The 17,162-nt window shown below is 38.4% G+C and overlaps 1 protein-coding gene across 5 annotated transcripts in view; it reads right to left on the minus strand.

Moving 5' to 3' along the window:
* The window catches only part of RPAP2 (RNA polymerase II associated protein 2), a 94,437-nt gene extending 77,319 nt beyond the window's left edge, over positions 1-17,118 (minus strand). For 3 of the 5 annotated variants that reach the window (XM_006140150.3, XM_014586601.2, XM_014586609.2), the window contains exons 1-6: positions 17,006-17,118; positions 16,231-16,276; positions 10,599-10,713; positions 7,681-7,779; positions 7,392-7,457; positions 2,829-2,917 (exon numbers count right to left, since the gene is read on the minus strand). In XM_006140150.3, coding sequence (XP_006140212.1) covers positions 2,829-2,917; positions 7,392-7,457; positions 7,681-7,779; positions 10,599-10,713; positions 16,231-16,276; positions 17,006-17,069 — 479 coding nt within the window. In that variant the 5' untranslated portion in view covers positions 17,070-17,118. The remainder of the gene's footprint in view (positions 1-2,828; positions 2,918-7,391; positions 7,458-7,680; positions 7,780-10,598; positions 10,714-16,230; positions 16,277-17,005) is intronic. The other 2 variants (XM_027770467.1, XM_006140149.3) reach the window with 1 other exon arrangement.
* Between the last annotated feature and the right edge of the window lie 44 nt (positions 17,119-17,162).

The following is a 17,162-nucleotide window of genomic DNA, read 5'->3' on the forward strand; positions in this document are numbered from 1 at the left end:
TCTTTCCCTTGTAAGGTTAGTTCTAAAAATCATACCCCACACTGTATGTAAACAGACTTTCCTTAAAGTATATTTCTGTTAACCTCATATGTACAGTAGCTAGATAGCTTTTTAAAATACCGAATCTAGAATTCTGATCTCTACCTTGCACACACAAAAATCTCTCTGTGAAAAACAGTGACCTCTAGTGGATTCATTAATTAACACTGGCATAATCCCTACTAAGAATTTAGAAATTAAGGTAACACATGCATCAAAATATAAATGGCACTGATATGGTTATAAATTGACAGGTGTTATACATAATTAAGGGCTATATTATACTGTATATAATTGGATGCACAGTTAAGGGTAACTTAAGGAAACACTGGTCTTAATGGGGAATGGAATATGTTGCTGTCAATTGGCAGCTCTGGTGAAAGACATTAAAAAAGGAGAAAAAGAAAGTGGCAAGTAAAAACTGTTCTGAGCTTCCGGGTCACCTTGGATAATGCTATAGTCCTTTATCCTCCAAACAAGAGAATTGATAGCTGGTGATGAAATGAATAATTCAGTCATCACTATGTTTAATTCAATTTAAAAAGGCCACACCATGGTGTATTTTACATATTCTAAATCACACAGGATTGGATTGGCAGGCAAAGGTTCTCCATCAAAAGTAGTGTCATTGGTGTAACTGATGCTAGGGAAATTAAGAGTGCTGTCATATCACCTGGTGCATCAGATAAGACTTTAAGGCTTTCTTTCTTTGCAGGTAGAGATTTTCTGTTAACTTGAATCTCATATTTAAGTCATTATGTTTCTTAGCATAGATCTTCACTATCTTATCACAAAGGGCACTGCCTTATAGTTGCCATGATACTCTTTCAAACGCGAATTATCTCGTTAAGCCTTTGTTGCTAATTTCTAGACATTACCTTCATTTTTGTTACCATTATTACATTTTATGCCATTTCACCTTTACCTTCATATTTGTTACCATTATTACATTTTATGCCATCTCACCTTTATTTAAAAATTTCCTCAAATTCAGCATATAGTAAAATATTGCAAGTGTTTATTTCCCAAGAAAGAAAACTCCAGCAATGCCTATAAACATTTTTTTTGCAAAAAAGTGACTTTTAATTGGCTTTCTTTAAATATATAGAATATTATACTAATTTCAATAAAGACTAGGTGAATTAATAACCTGAAATTATTTGTACGTAATTTATTTCAAAGTTTAGAGAGATTTTTTTTGAAATTAAAAATAACTCATTAAAAATACCTATTTGAGGGACCAGCAGTTAGTGTAATGGTTGTGTTGCTGGACTCCCATGTAGTGGACCGCGGCTCGAGTCCCGGACCCGGTGGCTTAAAACTCACGCCGGAGCATGTGCGTGCATGCCCAAGATCCCGAGAGGAGAATGGAGGAGAAGGGAATGCGGCATAGCCATTCTCCCTGGGGGGTGATTTCTTGCTTTCTGTCTTTTTGTCTCTCTCTGTCTGTCTGGTAAGTGCATGTGCTCTATAGCAAAAACCTTTCTAAAAAAAACCCTATTTGATGACTGCAGTAAGCTACATAGCCCCAGCTAAGTGCTACTTTATAGTATGTGCATTCTACTCACTGAAGTTTATGCCTAAAGTCAGACTTGTATTCATGGATATGTATATATCAGCTGCACTTGCTATTGAAAATATTCAGATTAATTAAGTTATTTAGCGAATCAATAAAATGGGGGGAAAAGGCATAGAAAGCAACCATGGATACCATAGACGGTATGGGAAGAGGGTGGGACACGGCAGAGGGTGAGAGAGGGAATCAAGGATGGGAAAAAAAAGCAAAATATACAGGAAACAAGAAATGGAAAATTATTTGTTGATGATAACATGTATGTTGATGTGCTTGATTGAGCCAATATACAGTGTATTCTGGATGGAAAATTCATTTTGTATGCTGTAATGATGTACAGTGAATGAAAGTAAGTAAGTAAATAAGTAAATAAATAAAAGTTTAGAGAGAGAAGGAGGGAGACATAGACACTTGCCACAGGGTCTTCAACTGCCATCTACCTCCAGTCTTAACTGGCCTGGCTCATGAACATGTGCTCATGTCCAGCATACTTGCGGAGGTCCTAGAATGGAAATTGAGGACCTTCCCCACCTCGGTCCAGATGTGTTACCACTGTACCATCACCTGGACCTAGTAACCTGAACATTTTAACATTAGTTCATAGTTTCATAACAACAAAGTGACTTCAGATGGATCCCAAGATCCAGTAGTTCTTTTTTTTTTTTTTAAGAGATTTTTGCTATAGGGTGCATGTGCTTGCCAGAGAGACAGAAAGGGAGAAATCACTCTCTCCCCCACTCCCAGGGAGTATGGCCATACCACAATCTCTTCTTCTCCATTCTCCTCTCAGGGTTTTGGGCATGCATGCATATGACCCTGGCCTGAGTTTGAAGCCACTGGGTCTGGGACTCAAACCATGGTCAACCATTTGGGAGTCCAGTGATGTAACCATTACATCATCTGCTGGTCGATCCATAATTTCATGGTCTTACTTCAAGATTATCATATTAAAAGGATTCACTGACATACAAGAAGATGCCAGAGATAAAGTCCCAATTTTGTGATTAAAGCTAAAACAGCAAATAACATTTGTATGTATGAGTTTTCTGATTATAAAAGTAAGTAGTTATGCTTAAAATATAGCCATTTCCCACAATTAGTGTGGAAAATGGTAACACTGTATAGAATAACAGATGTACTCTCAGTCTATTTCAAAAAGCAGAAAGAAATTATTAAAATATACAAATACATGTTTATATGTAATGATTTAAATTACCTTTCTTCTTCTCGAACCCATATTGGAGTTTTGGGAATTTGTGCTTCAAAAAACTTAGATGCTCTATAACAGAAATTGCTGCAAAAAGCCTGGAGAAAACATTAAAAAGTTTTTTCTCATTGTCAAACATTAGAAGCTATATCAAAAAGACAAAATATAAATTTATTGTTCAAAGAATAAAATAAAAATCCAGAAATCTTTCACCTAAGGCAAGAAATAAGATCCTGTACCTTTGAAGGCTTCCCTGTATCCCCCTCCTCAAATGCATGACCATCCACATTCCTCAGAGGAAACCACTATTATATATTAGACATTATATATATTGGCATTAATCATTACCTTGCTTTTCTCTAGTTTTGCCACCTATATACACTTCTCTATAAAACATATCATTCAGTTTTGCCTGTTTTTAAACTTTACCTAAACAAAGTCATTGCTATACTGTCTTCTCTTGTCCAAAATTATATTTTTAAGATACTCATGTAGTTGTAATTTATCATTTCCACTGTGTATTATATCCTGTTTTTTTTTTTTAGCATGTTATAATTTACTGTTTATAGACAACTGAGTTCTCTTTTTTTTTTTTTTTCAGTTTGTCAAAGGATGTATGCACTCACTAGAGACAGAAAGAGAGGAAAAGTGAGAAAGCACCCTGTGCAGGGAATGGCCATACTACAATTCCTTCTCCATCTCTCCTTTCTTTTGGGTTTTGGCATGTAGGCTTTCACGTGTCCAGTGTTTCTAAACTACAGAGTCTATGACTAGAGTCACGGTTGACCATGTGGGATCTGGCTGCCTTAGCCACCATGTCACAGGCTGGCCCAGAGTTGTTTCTATTAATAATTCTTTTGCTATTTCTACAATGTTACCAGGAACTTTTTCTTTTTTTTTTTATAATTATAGCTATTTAAATTGCAATAAAACATACATAATACAAAATTTATCACATTAATTATTTTTAAGTATAAAGTTATATGGCATTAAGTACCTTCCCACTATTGTGTAATCATCACTGCTACTCACCTTTAGAACTCTTCTTCTTACAAAACTGAAACTCTATACCCATTAAATATTAACTCACATTACCACTCCTTCTAGCTCTATGAATCTATTTCTAGGTAACTCATATACCTAGAATCATACATTTATCCTTTTGTATTGACTGATATCACTTAGTATAATGTACTTAAGGTTCACTCATGTTGTAATGTGTCAGGATTCCCTTCCTTTTTGAGGCTGAATAACATTCCACTGTATGTATGTATATATATGTATGTGTGTGTGTTTGTGTGTGTATGTATGTATATACACACACTATTTTGTTTTCCTAGCTGTGAACATTCTAATATGTATGGGCAAGAATTTCTGTAGGGTACAGGCAAAGGAATAGAAAGATTTGATGGGGCCAGCAGGTGGTGTGGAAATCAAGGCAGCTGAGTTATCTTTCTTTCCCTCTCATGTACATTCCCTTTGGCAATTAAAATAACAAAAGCAAAAGATCGAGCATTTTTTGAATGCTCACTAGCCATTAAAATTCTGTGTGAGGGACCACCAGTTAGCGTAATGGCTATGTCGCTGGACTCCCATGTAGTTGACCGCGGTTCGAGTCCCGGACCTGGTGGTTTAAACTCACACTGGGCACATGTGCGTGTGTGCCCAAGATCCCGAGAGAAGAATGGAGGAGAAGGGATTGCAGCGTAGCCATCCCCGCTGGGGGGTGATTTCTTGCTTTCTATCTTTCTGTCTCTCTCTTTCTGGCGAGCGCACGCGCCCTACAGCAAAAACCTTTCCAAAAAAAAAAAATTCTGTGTGAAATTTCATTAATTGGGTCAGCAGGTGGCACTGCAGTTAAGGTGTTGGACTCCCACATGACCAACTGTGGTTTGAGTCCCAGACCTGGCTGCTTGCTTTCTCAGTCTCCCTATTTCTCTCTGGTCAAATAACACAAATTTAAATAATCTTTAAAAACATTTTTTCTATTAATATGTCTTTAGTTTTGCCAGGGGTCATGTGCACTCACTGGAAAGACAGAGAGGTGGGAGTGAGAAAGTACCCTATGGGGAATGGTCATGACGTAACCCCTTCTCCTCCATTTCGCCCTCTTTTTGGGATTTCAGGTATGCATGTACATGTGCTCAGCATGTTTTTAAACTGCAGAATCCAGGACTAGAATCACATAGTTGGTCATGTGGGATCCAACCTTAACCACCATGCCATTGGCTGACCCAATTCATGTTTTTTTCAATTAATATGCCATATACGCTGAATATGAATTTGTGGTCAATTACATGTGAAAAATATATCTTCTTCTGGTTTATGGCTTAACTCTTCACTTTTTGTAACTTTTTGATGAACAAAAGCTTACATGTGTCATTTTTTAAGGTTTTCGCCATAGGGCACATGAGCTCACTGAGAAAAGGAAATCAGCTGAGAAATCAGCCCCCCAGCGAGGGGTTGGCAATACTGCACCCCTTCTCCATTCTCCTCTAGGGATGTTAGGCACTCAAGCACATGTACCCAACGTGATTTTCAACCTGCTGGGTCCTAGCCTTTAACCACCGAGTCAGTCATGTGGGATCTGGTGCCTTAACCACCATGCCACCTGCTAGTCCGAGAACTTGAAATTTTAATGTACAAAAATTTATTAGTTTTTCCTCTATGCTCTATAACTTTTAATCTTATTTTAAAAAATTCTCTTTATCCTAAAATTACATTCTCCTATATAGCCTTTAAAATAGTTTGCCTGTTACACTTAGGTTTTAAACTACCTAAAGTAATCTTTGCATGCAGGCCAACATAGAGGTGGATTTTCATTTTTTCCAATGGGTAACTAATTATGGCAGTACTATTTACTGAAAACTCCACTTTTCACCAATGGTCTACAATATTCCCATTACCATATATTGACTGTCCATGTATGTGGTAAGTAGGTTACTGACTATTCTTTTCCATAATTACTTGGACTAGATTTTTATAAATATGTATTTTTAATTAAAAAAATTTTTAAGAGATTTTTGCTATAGGGTGCATACACTTGTCAGAGAGACAGAAAGCAAGAAATCACACACACACACACACACACACACACCCCGGCGCAGGGGGGGGCTCTGCCACAATCCCTTCTCCATTCTCCTTCTCAGGATTTTGGGCATCCACGCACATGCACCAGGCGTGAGTTTAAGCCATTGGATCTGGGACTTAAATGGTGGTCCACTATGTGAGAGTCCAGTGACATAACCATTATACCATCTGTTGGTCCCAAATGTTAAGAATTATTAATACTTGGTTGAAATTTTACAAATAAAACCAAACTTTTTTTTTTTTTTGAGAGATTTTGTTATAGGGTGCATACGCTCACCAGAGAGAGAGAGACAGAGACAGAGACACAGAGAAATAGGAAAGGAGAAATCACTCCTCAGGGGGATGGTCATGTGCTGCAATCCCTTCTCCTCCATTCTCCTCTTGGGATTTTGGGCATGCACACACATGTACCTACTGTGAGTTTTAAGCCACTGGGTCTGGCATCAAACTGAAGTTGACTACATGGGAGTCTAACAACATAGCCATTATGCCATCTGCTGGTCAAAATTAAACTTTTAACAAGGTTATTTTCTAACAGAAACAAGGTAAAACATTTATTTATTATAATTTGCTATGCATTGTATGCACTCTCTGGAGACAGGAAAAAAAAGTGAGAAAGCATTCCCCAGAGGAATGACCATGCCACAATTCCTTCTCCTCCATCCTCTCTCAGGATTTTGGGTGCACGCACGCACACACACACACACACACACACACATGCCCAGCATATTTTTCAAGCCACTGGGTCCATGACTCAACTGTGCAGTTAGCTATGTGGGGCCCAGCCATCTTAACCACTATGTCACCTAGCTGGCCCTAAACAATTGTATTTTATTTATTTTTTTAGAGAGATTTTTGCCATAGGGCATATGTGCTAGCCAGAGAGATAGAAAAATAGAAAGACAGGGAGAGAGAGAGAGAGAAAGAGAGAGAGAGAGATGAGAAATCACACACACACCCCCTGGGGGAGGGCTACACTGCAATCTCTTCTTCTTCAGTCTCCCCTCGGGATTTTGGGCACTCACACACACCTAGCATGAGTTTTAACCCACCGGGTCTGGGACTCAAAGCATGGCCGACTGTCTGGGAGTCCAGTGACATAACCATTCTACCATCTGCTGGTCCCTAAACAATTTATTATTATTTTTTTTGGGGGGGGGAGTTTTTGCTATAGGGAGCCTGCACTTGTTGGAAAGAAAGAGAGTGATGGAGAAACAGAAAGCCAGAAATCACCCGCCAAGGGGATGTCCATGCTGCAATCCCTTCTCCTCCATTCTCCTCTTGGGATTTTAGGCATACATGCACACATGCCCAGCATGAGTTCAAGCCACCAGGTCCAGGACTGGAATCACAGTGGACTATGTGGGAGTCCAGCAATGTAACCATTAGGCCATCTGCTGGTCTCTCAAACAATTATTTTTATAATTCCATTTAGTATCATTAAAAATTAACTGCCACATTGAAAACTGCCTTTAAACTTACCTTTCTTTCAGTAATATCATAGACTTTATTGGTTTTTGTAGAAATTTTATATTTCTGCCTTGGTACCTAATGAAAAGAAAGTACAGATTACAAAAGAATCCAAGAAATAACCATAACCTTTTAAGATTAAGTCATCTATATATCGTATCTTTGGCCAACCCACTTCATTAGTTCATGACCTCAGGTTTCATTTCTTGTTCTTTCTACAAGATTTTTAGCTAAAAACCCAAACAATAAAACCTGAAACAATAAAAAAAAAAACCTATATTAAAAAAAAAAAGTTACTTACTACTCCCAGCTTCTTCTGACATAAAGGATAACCGCAGAGTTTGATAATAGAGCGCTCATCCACAACGTCACTGTAGTGAGCAGGTGTGATGAATTTCCCCTGAAGTGAAATGAGAGTGGCATATAATCCCAGATTAATAGAAATGTTTATTTCTAACTTTCTAAGCCTCACTGATCTCATCTGACAACATAGGGATAACAATGGTACCTACCTCCTAAGTTTGAGGTTAGAATTAGAGGAGAGAAATAAGAAAGAACACTTAGAGATGTGCTCAACATATAGTAAGCATTCAAAACAAAAATTTCTGCCACAGACTATGCATCTTTAGAGAATATTGTTTATTAAATAATTCTAGTCAAGAGGAATAAGTGGTGCTATAGCTATATCAAAGCTAAATAATGACAGTATGTATTTTTTAAAAGATATATTCAAAAATTAAACTAAACCACATAAAGTATTAAAATGTAATCTTACTTACTTAAACACAACCTTAAAAAAAAAAAAGTATAATCATGTGCAGCATAACATTTCAGCCAGTGATGGGCTGTACATATGATGGTGGTCCCAAAATATTTTAATAGGCTCTATCATTTAGCCTAGGTATGTAGACGGCTATCTCATCTAGGTTTGTGGATATATGCTCTATGATGTAGGGGCTGGCAGGTGGCATGGTAGTTAAGGACGCTGGACTCCTGCATGGCTGACTGCGGTTTGAGTCTGAATCTGGCCACTTGCTTTTTCACTGCGGTTTGAGTTTGAATCTGGCCACTTGCTTTCTCACTTTCTCTCTCTCTCACTTTCTCTCTCTCTCTCTGTCCCTCTGTGGTCAAACTGTAAAATGGAAATATAAATAAATAAAGTTAGATAGTTCTAAAAAAAAAAATCAACGTTATAAAAAAATGCTCTATGACATTTGCATGTTGCAATCACTAATGATGCATTTATCAAAATGTATCCTCACTGTTAATCAACACATGATATTAAAGATGTCACTGCGATTCTTAAAAAAAAATTTGTTCAATATTTCTACTTCTGAAAAAAATTGCACAGAGTATCTGATTCTTGAAAAAAATTTTGTTCAATCTTTCTACTTCTGAAAAAAATTGCACAGAGTATTGAGGTGACGGATATAAGCTAACAACAAATATATTCCTCTGACATCCTCAAATTCAATTCTTGTTTTGTAATTATGAGATCTTTTTGAAAAAGATCTACTTATATAGAGTCTGGTACTTTTTAATGAGAATGATGTAAATTTTTTTCAGAACACAAAAACTTGGATAAAGTAGCGTGGTGGTTAAGGAAGCTGGATACCACATGGCTAACTGTGCAGTTCAAGTCCTGCACCCAGCAGCTTGGAAAAACATGCTGGGAATATGTGTGCATGCCCAAAATCCTGAGGACAAATGGAAGAGAAGGGACCGCAGTGTGACCATGCCCCATAGGGGTGTGCTTTCTCACTTTCTCTCTCTCTGGTAAGCACTTGCACTCTTGGGAAAATTAAAATAAACAAACAAACAAACAAAATCCCAAAATTTGTTTGGTTTGTCTTTGTTTTTAGTGGCATCATTCATGCAGATGCTGACACGCTACCTATATCAATTTATATACTGTAATTTCATAATTTTCTTGTTTAGAAAAGTTTCTGAAACACACTAAAAATTATTTTTGTAAAAGAAGCTGAGTTTTTATTTCTTTTTTTTAAGGATTGAGAATCTAAACAAAATTCCATTCACGATTTTAATGCAGCAAAATTAAAAAAAAATTAATGCAGATAATAATTCTTTTGTGTTAAGCTGTGAATGATCTATGCTTCAAGTTTTAAAAGTATTCAAATTAATAAAATTAAACTAACAAAAAATAATCTTCATTTACTTAACATAACAGAAAGAATATAGAAGACTGATAATGTGATCATTAGCACTAAGTGAAGAACATCAAATGATGTAAGAGTTAAAAGAACTACAGTTAAGGGCCAGTAGGCTGGACTTCCACACGGCTGACCTCAATTTGAATCCCAGACCTGACGACTTAAAACTCTCTCTGGGCATGTGTGCATGTGTGCCCAAGATCCCAGGAGGAGAATGGAGGAGAAGCGATGCAGTAGCGGTGTAGTCTTCCCCTCTGGGGGTGATTCCTCACTTTCCTTTTCACTGTCTCTGTCTGTCTTTCTCTCCAGTGAGCACCTGCACCCTAAAGCAAAAACCTCCATTTAAAAAACAAAAAAATTAAGAGGTAACAAAATACTTGTTTTGGGGACCAGCAGATGGCATTAATGGTTAGGCTGCTGGGCTCCCATGTCATTGACTATGGTTCAAGTCCCAGACACAGCGACTTTAAAAGATGCTGGGTGTGGGCGTGTGTATGCCAAAAGTCCCGAGAGGAGAATGAAGAAGGGATTATGGCATGGCTAATCCCTTTGGGGGTGACTTTTCGCTTTCTGTCTCTGTCTCTCCAGGGAGTGTACTCACCCTATAGCAAAAACCTCTCTAAAAAAAAAGAAAAAGAAAAAAATACTTGAAAAAAATTGATAAACAGTAACTATATGTTTATGGGGAATGTTGTGATGTTTCAACGCATATCTACATTGTGGAAAGAGATTAGGGAAATTAATATAGCCATCACTTCACAAACTTATTTCTTTCTGGTGAGAATATCTAAAATCTACTATTGGTAATTTTGAAATATATTATTAAGTATGGTCACCGTGCTATATACTTGTTACTTTTCATTAGTGTATTTTAAAGTCATTAAACAAGAAATATAGGATAATTGGTTATTTTAAAACATTAATGATATAGCATGTTACCTTCATCTGATTACTAGAAACAAATTGAAAGACGTCAGTAATGCAAAGAAAGTTCATGTTGCACAACTTTAAAGATATTATACTACAAAAATAATTTGGCAACACATACACACTCTATCAGAAATTCTTCTGTAATATCTTCTTCTAAAAGCTGTTCAACAATACGTAGAGCTTTTCTCTCAAACTCAATCTTCTTTCTCACAGCTGCTTCTAGTTCTGCTTTCCTAAAATTTTAATGAGAAAGTTAATCTACTTATAAGCTTTATCATTCCAATAATTCATGTTTTAAAATATAACACTAGATTCTGAGATGGCTACTGAATTTTAGCTGTGAAATATTGCTTTCAGGGACTAAAAATGGAGACTTTCTGCTGAGACTTCTCCTTTCAGATCCATTTCTAGAATGGTAGGGCAAACTCTGTCTTTTCTCTCCATCTCTATGTCTCTGAATTTTTTGAAAATTTTTTTAGGTAAAGTATTCTCTGAGCTCTCAAGCCCCTCCTTTAACTTGCTAATTCATGCCTTTCCCACTCCCTTCTGGGAGAGGCACAAACCAAGGCCTATTCTGAGATGGCTACTGATCTTCAAGTGTGAAATAACACTTTAGTGCAGTGCACATGTACACCATAGAGTTTTCAATTTTTTTGCATTTTAAAAGTAAAATATAAAATTATTTTATCGTCTTCTTTTTCTTTTTTATAGTTTTTTCTTCTCTTCTCTTTTTTATAGTTTTTTCTTCTCTTCTCCTCTTCTCTTTTTTTCTTTTAACTTAATCCCTTGGTGGCTTAGTCTCCACAAACTGAGTGTCTACGTGAACAGTATCCAAACGTCTGATTACTGTTAGGGTCAGAATATTTCTCAGTTCCCACTGAATCTGATGCACAAAGAGTGAAAAATGGAACAGAAGAGAGACTGCAGATTACCACTTCCAGCATGCCTCTGAATGCTCAGATTGAACTTCAAGAATTAGGAAGAAATGCACAACCTATCTGATGACCAGAAATCACCACAGGGGCAAAAGAAATATGAGAAAGCAAGAAAATATCTCTCCTCCAAGGGAAAAGAATAACTCTTCTTCACCCAGAGACAGTACAATGGAACTCATGGAAATGTCAGATAAAGAATTTAGAATATTCATAGTGACAAAGCTAACAGAGATGCAAGAGAAGAGAGACAATGAACTCTAGAAGAGACAGGAGAAAAGAGCCAACAATTTCCAGGAGGTAAGGAAGTTCTTGCATGATCTGAAAGAGGAAATACATATAAAAAAGAATCATACAGAACTGTTAGAGATGAAGGCCGTAATACAGGAAATCAAAATCTCCCTTGAAAAAGACAGAATCAGTGGCCTAGAAAAATCCACCACAAAGACTGAGAAAATAGCCCCCCAAATGAGAATAATATACAAGAAATACTAGATACCATTAAATGTCCAAACATCTGGATAATTGGTATTCTATAAGGTGGAGAAACTAATAAGGACATTCATAATCTATTCCATGAAATCCTGGAAAAAAACTTCTAAACCTAGAGAGGCATTCCAAGATCCAGATCCAAGAAATACAAAGGACCCCAAATAGAATCAACCCAAGAAGATCTTCTTCAAGACACATTATAATCAGACTGGCCAAAACCACAGACAAAGATAAGATATTGAGATTGGCACGAGAGAAACATCAAATTACCTACAAAGGATATCCCATTAGACTAACAGCAGATCTTCATCAGAAACAATGCAAGCAAGGAAAGAATGGGAAAATATATTCAAAGTGTTAAGGGAAAAACAATTTTAACCAAGAACACTGTACCCGGCAAGATTATCCTTCATGTGGGAAGAAAAGACGGACATTCTCAGATAAACAAAACCTGAAAGAATTTATCAACACCAGACCTGCTCTCCAAGAAGTTTTGAAGGAAAATTAAATACAGTCACACAGAAATAAGAGTACAAAAACAACCAAGAAAATGGCCAACTTAATGGTAGGGACAAGTCTGGAGTTGAATGTTATGTTCCAGAAGTTAAAAGGGAAGATTGGACCACATGGAAGATAAAGTACATGAGACTGAACTGGTGAAATAGAATCTATGACTTTTGACTAAAACTTTACTGATTTTCTTATGTGCTTTGTTTTCTGGTTTTAAGGATTTTTGTCTTACCTTGAGCTACTGATAGGTTCATGCACCTACTATTGGAACAGTTTTAACCTGTTTCCTGGCTTTAAGTTTTAAATAAAGCTCTCTTAATATCTTTTAAATTTTCATTTATTAAAGCTAAAACTGCTAGGACCAGCAGTTGGTGTAATGGCTATGTCGCTGAACTCCCATGTAGTTGACCGCGGTTGGCGTCCCGGACCTGGTGGCTTAAACTCACGCTGGGCATGTGTGCGTGCATGCCCAAGATCCTGAGAGGAGAACGGAGGAGAAGGGATTGTGGCGTGGCCATGCCCCCTGGGAGTGAATTCTCACTTTCTGTCTCTCTGTCTCTGTCTTTCTGGCAAGCACATGTGCCCTCTAGCAAAAACCTCTCCAAAGAAAGAAAGAAAGAAAGAAAAAACTATAATGAACCGATAAGACTATGTGATAATTTAAGAAAATAAAAAGCATGGGGCCAGCAGAGGTGGCATGGTGGTTGAGGTACTGGACTCCCACATGGCCAACTGTGGTTTGAGTCCTGGACCTCGGGGCTTACCTTCTCACTTTCCCTTTCCCTCTCCAGTCAAATGGAATAATAATAATAAATAAATAAAATTAAATAATTATTTAAAAGAAAAATCTTCCTGGGAGGGCTTGTCCTTTTTAACACTGGGACCATCAGTCTTTGCTAACCCTCCCACATCATGGAACACAAAAGCAAAGCTATCTGATCAAACAATGGCCCATAGGAGGATGGTTCTCAGGTCTAGCTGCTGCAAATTAGTATCATCTGAGGAGATTTTTAAATACAGTGAGTGAATCCCATTGCAGGCTGTTAAATCAGAACCTTTGATGCTGGAGCCTGGTTATAGGGATTTCATTAAAAGCAACTGTATAATCTTACTGTCAATAGGGTTGCAAATAACTGCCACTATCACAGGATAAAATATAACCATCTCGGTGTTTTTCTTCCCTGCACTGGTTTCCACTTGCCTGCCAGAACTACCTTTTGCTGGCATGAGCCTTGACTTGGCTCTCACATCTGGACTAGAATGTGTTCATCTTTTCTTCCTATCTTCACTAACCTCTAAGATCTTAGAGTCTTATTTCTTGCCCAGAGTAACATGTTTTACAAAACAATTTGGAGGACTGACAGTTTTCCCAACAGAATTCTGCAACTAACACCTATTCTCCCACCTTTTCATGAAGGTCATTTTTAAATCAAAGAGGTATAAATGACACTGTGGTGTACAAGAGCAGTTCGAAAACTTTTTCGTCTTAGGACTACTTTGTACCTTCGGATTAGTGCTTTTGCTTTATGTAGATTATATTTGTTCATATTTATCACATTAGGATTAAAATTGAGAAAATGTAAAAGCATGTATTTACTAATTTATTTAATAATAAAACTATTATATGTTAATAACTTTTTAAATGATCAAGTTAATGAGAAGAGTGGGAGTTTGATATTTTTGCATCAGTTCAATTTCTTAATAGTATTAAAGGATTGAACGTAGAAGTACTTTCCAGTTGGAGTTAATTTGGAGGGTTACTCCCCTCATCAACTACTTACTTTGTTTCTCTCTGCCCCATGAGATTTTGACTGTTTCATTAACCCTAGGTGATCTGCTCAAAATATATTTCAGCTTATCTACTAAGTCATTGGGAAAGTCATGATACATTTTTGCATAGAGGAACTCCTCATGACTTTCCTGACAACCTAATCTATTCCTCAAACTGTATAGGAAATATAATCTCCACTGATATGTGCTCAGATGCATGAAGAGACCTGCAAATTAACATCATAATCAATATTATCCAAAGCCAAGTGAGTATCATCTTGCTGCTCCTCAGGGAAATATTCTCTAAAATAGATTGCAAATCCATTAAGTTTCTCCATTCCAAAGATGATCACCATTAACATCTTAAAACATTTAAAACTTAAATCCCATCACTCCCTTACTTAAAAGTTTGCCCAGTCACCCCTAGACAATCTAAATTTCTCACCATGACCTACCAGGTATTGTACACACAGAATTCTGCCTCTCTAAGCTAATTCTGCCCTTTTCTTCCTTGCCCAGAAGGCTGCATACACCATAGCATCACTACCTTCTTTGAACTGGCCAGGGTTTTTGTTTGGGGATCTTCATACATACTGTCGCTTCCAGTTGGATCTCTTTTTTCACTATTCTTCTTTTTTTTTTTTTTTTGAGAGGTTTTTCGCTATAGGGCGCGTGCTCTGTCCAGACAGACAGAGAGAGACATAGAGACAGAAAGCGGGAAATCACCCCCTAGGGGGGATGGTCATGCCGAAATCCCTTTTCCTCCATTCTCCTCTCGGGATCTTGGGCACGTACGCACACACGCCCGGTGTGAGTTTTAAGCCACCGGGTCCGGGACGTGAACTGCGGTCGACTACGTGGGAGTCCAGCGACATAGCCATTAAGCTAACTGCTGGTTCCCTTCACTATTCTTTTGATTAAAGCTTAGTCGGCCTTAGGTCTCAGCTTACTTATTACTTCCTCAGAACTGCCTTTCCCTGAAAACCAGAGAGCAAACCTCCTTGTCACTCCCCCCATTAGACTCTATTAGTTTCTCCTTATAACATCAGTCTCTTAGAACATTTATCGCCATTTGTAATTATGCACTTGTGTTAATTTAAGTATCTCCACTATACAAGAACTGAATCTATTCTGCTCCACACCATAACCTCAGGCCCGAACACAAGCCTGCAATCTTATACACAGTAAATAATTTTTTTTTTTTGGAGAGGTTTTCGCTATAGGGCGCGTGCGCTCACCAGACAGACAGAGAGAGACAGAGAGACAGAAAGTGAGAAATCACCCTCCAGGGGTCATGGTCACACTGCCATCCCTTCTCCTCCATTCTCCTCTTGGGATCTTGGGCACGCACGCACACGTGCCCGGCGTGAGTTTTAAGCCACCGGGTCTGGGACGTGAACCGCGGTCGACTACGGGGGAGTCCAGCGACATAGCCATTACGCTAACTGCTGGTCCCCCACGTGGAGAAAATAGGAACAAAGCCAATACAAGATTGGCCAGAGTAAATAGGAACAAAGCCAATACAAGATTGGCCAGTCTTTGAAGTGATAAATCACAGATTTTTAATTCCCTTCAAAGACTACTCCTCATGTAGAAACTTTCTTCGACACGAGATAATATCTTGCCCTTTTAGATGCCAAAAGACAGCAGAGGACAGCTTTGTGATGAAAATCTGGACTGGTATAACACATTTAACAGATGTTCTTTGTTTCTTGTAATGATAAAGAGAAACTTGGACAGTGAGTCCAAGCCAGCATATAAAGCAATTAAAGGAGTGTACTGGTATAAATGGAAAAGAAGTATCTGATTCAGAAATGGTTGTTCCCACAGACACCTTTCTAGAGATACTCATACCTTCATCTGTGGTCTAAGAGTCTCTAGTTTGATTTTTGTAAAGTCTAGAATACAAAAGTACATAACAGTCTGTTTAGTGCTTCCTAAATCAACCCTTCCCTCTCTTAAAAAAAAAGTACCATAATTGTTTAAAATTGGTTCAATTAACATGCAATAAATAAGTGAATACAGGTGTCCAAGTAGTTCTCATACCGCTTAGAAGCATCTTCTTGTTTCAAGGCACTTGTCTGTTTAGCACCTACAATTAAAAAGAAAAAGCAATACTAGGTCAAGTCTACACAAACCCGAGGTACAAGGCAGATGCCTACCCAAATAACGAACTGTACATCTTTTCTTCTTTCCTACACATTTCATTGCCAATCATGTATATAAATCAAAATGAAAGGGAATCCAATTTATTTTTTCTAAATTGATGGTACGTTAATTTTTCTTGGTTAAAATACATCTTTTTGGGGATTGTATTTTTAGGGACTGAACTTTCTCATGTATCACAGTTGCTTAGTTGATTAACCACTCTTGAAAATCTGAGATCTGGATTCTTCCAGCGGAAATCTCTTTCCATCCCCCAAATATTGGCTCCCAGAGTCCAACACTTCAACAAGCCGGGCACCGAAGCAGTCTGGGAGGAGGACCTCTCCTAGGTGCAAGGCCAGCTGCCCAGCCCTGCCACGCTGCCCTGGCCACTTGTCCACTCTGGAGATCCAGCTCTGGGCTGCCAGCACTTCCACCCCCTTTCCCTCAGAGGCTGGGGTCACGGCCCACGCTGGGGGAAATCTCGAGGCGTGAAGGTCTGCACAGAAGAGCTTTCCCAAAAGCGCAAGAACGGCAGAGGGACGCTCTTGGCCTTCTCTACACCAGGGACTCCTCTCCGAGGCAGACATACGGGAGCGCCCGGCGCGCCTCCGTCTGGAACTCGGCCTGGGTCCCGTTCTCAGGCTTTAAAGGTGGAAAGAGACATTGTGCTTACCTGCGGCGTTTCGAGAAGTCCGAGCCTTGTGGGCCCCAGAGCGCAGCCGGGTCCTGTCGGCCATAGGTGCGCGTCGCAGGAGGAGCAGGGATAGACCCTGACGTCACCCCCTCAGGCCACGCCTCCCCAAGCGTACGCCGGAGGGGCGGGACAAGCC

This window comes from Tupaia chinensis, unplaced genomic scaffold, assembly GCF_000334495.1.
Source record: "Tupaia chinensis unplaced genomic scaffold, TupChi_1.0 Scaffold000023_1, whole genome shotgun sequence".
Taxonomy (NCBI): Eukaryota; Metazoa; Chordata; class Mammalia; order Scandentia; family Tupaiidae; genus Tupaia; species Tupaia belangeri.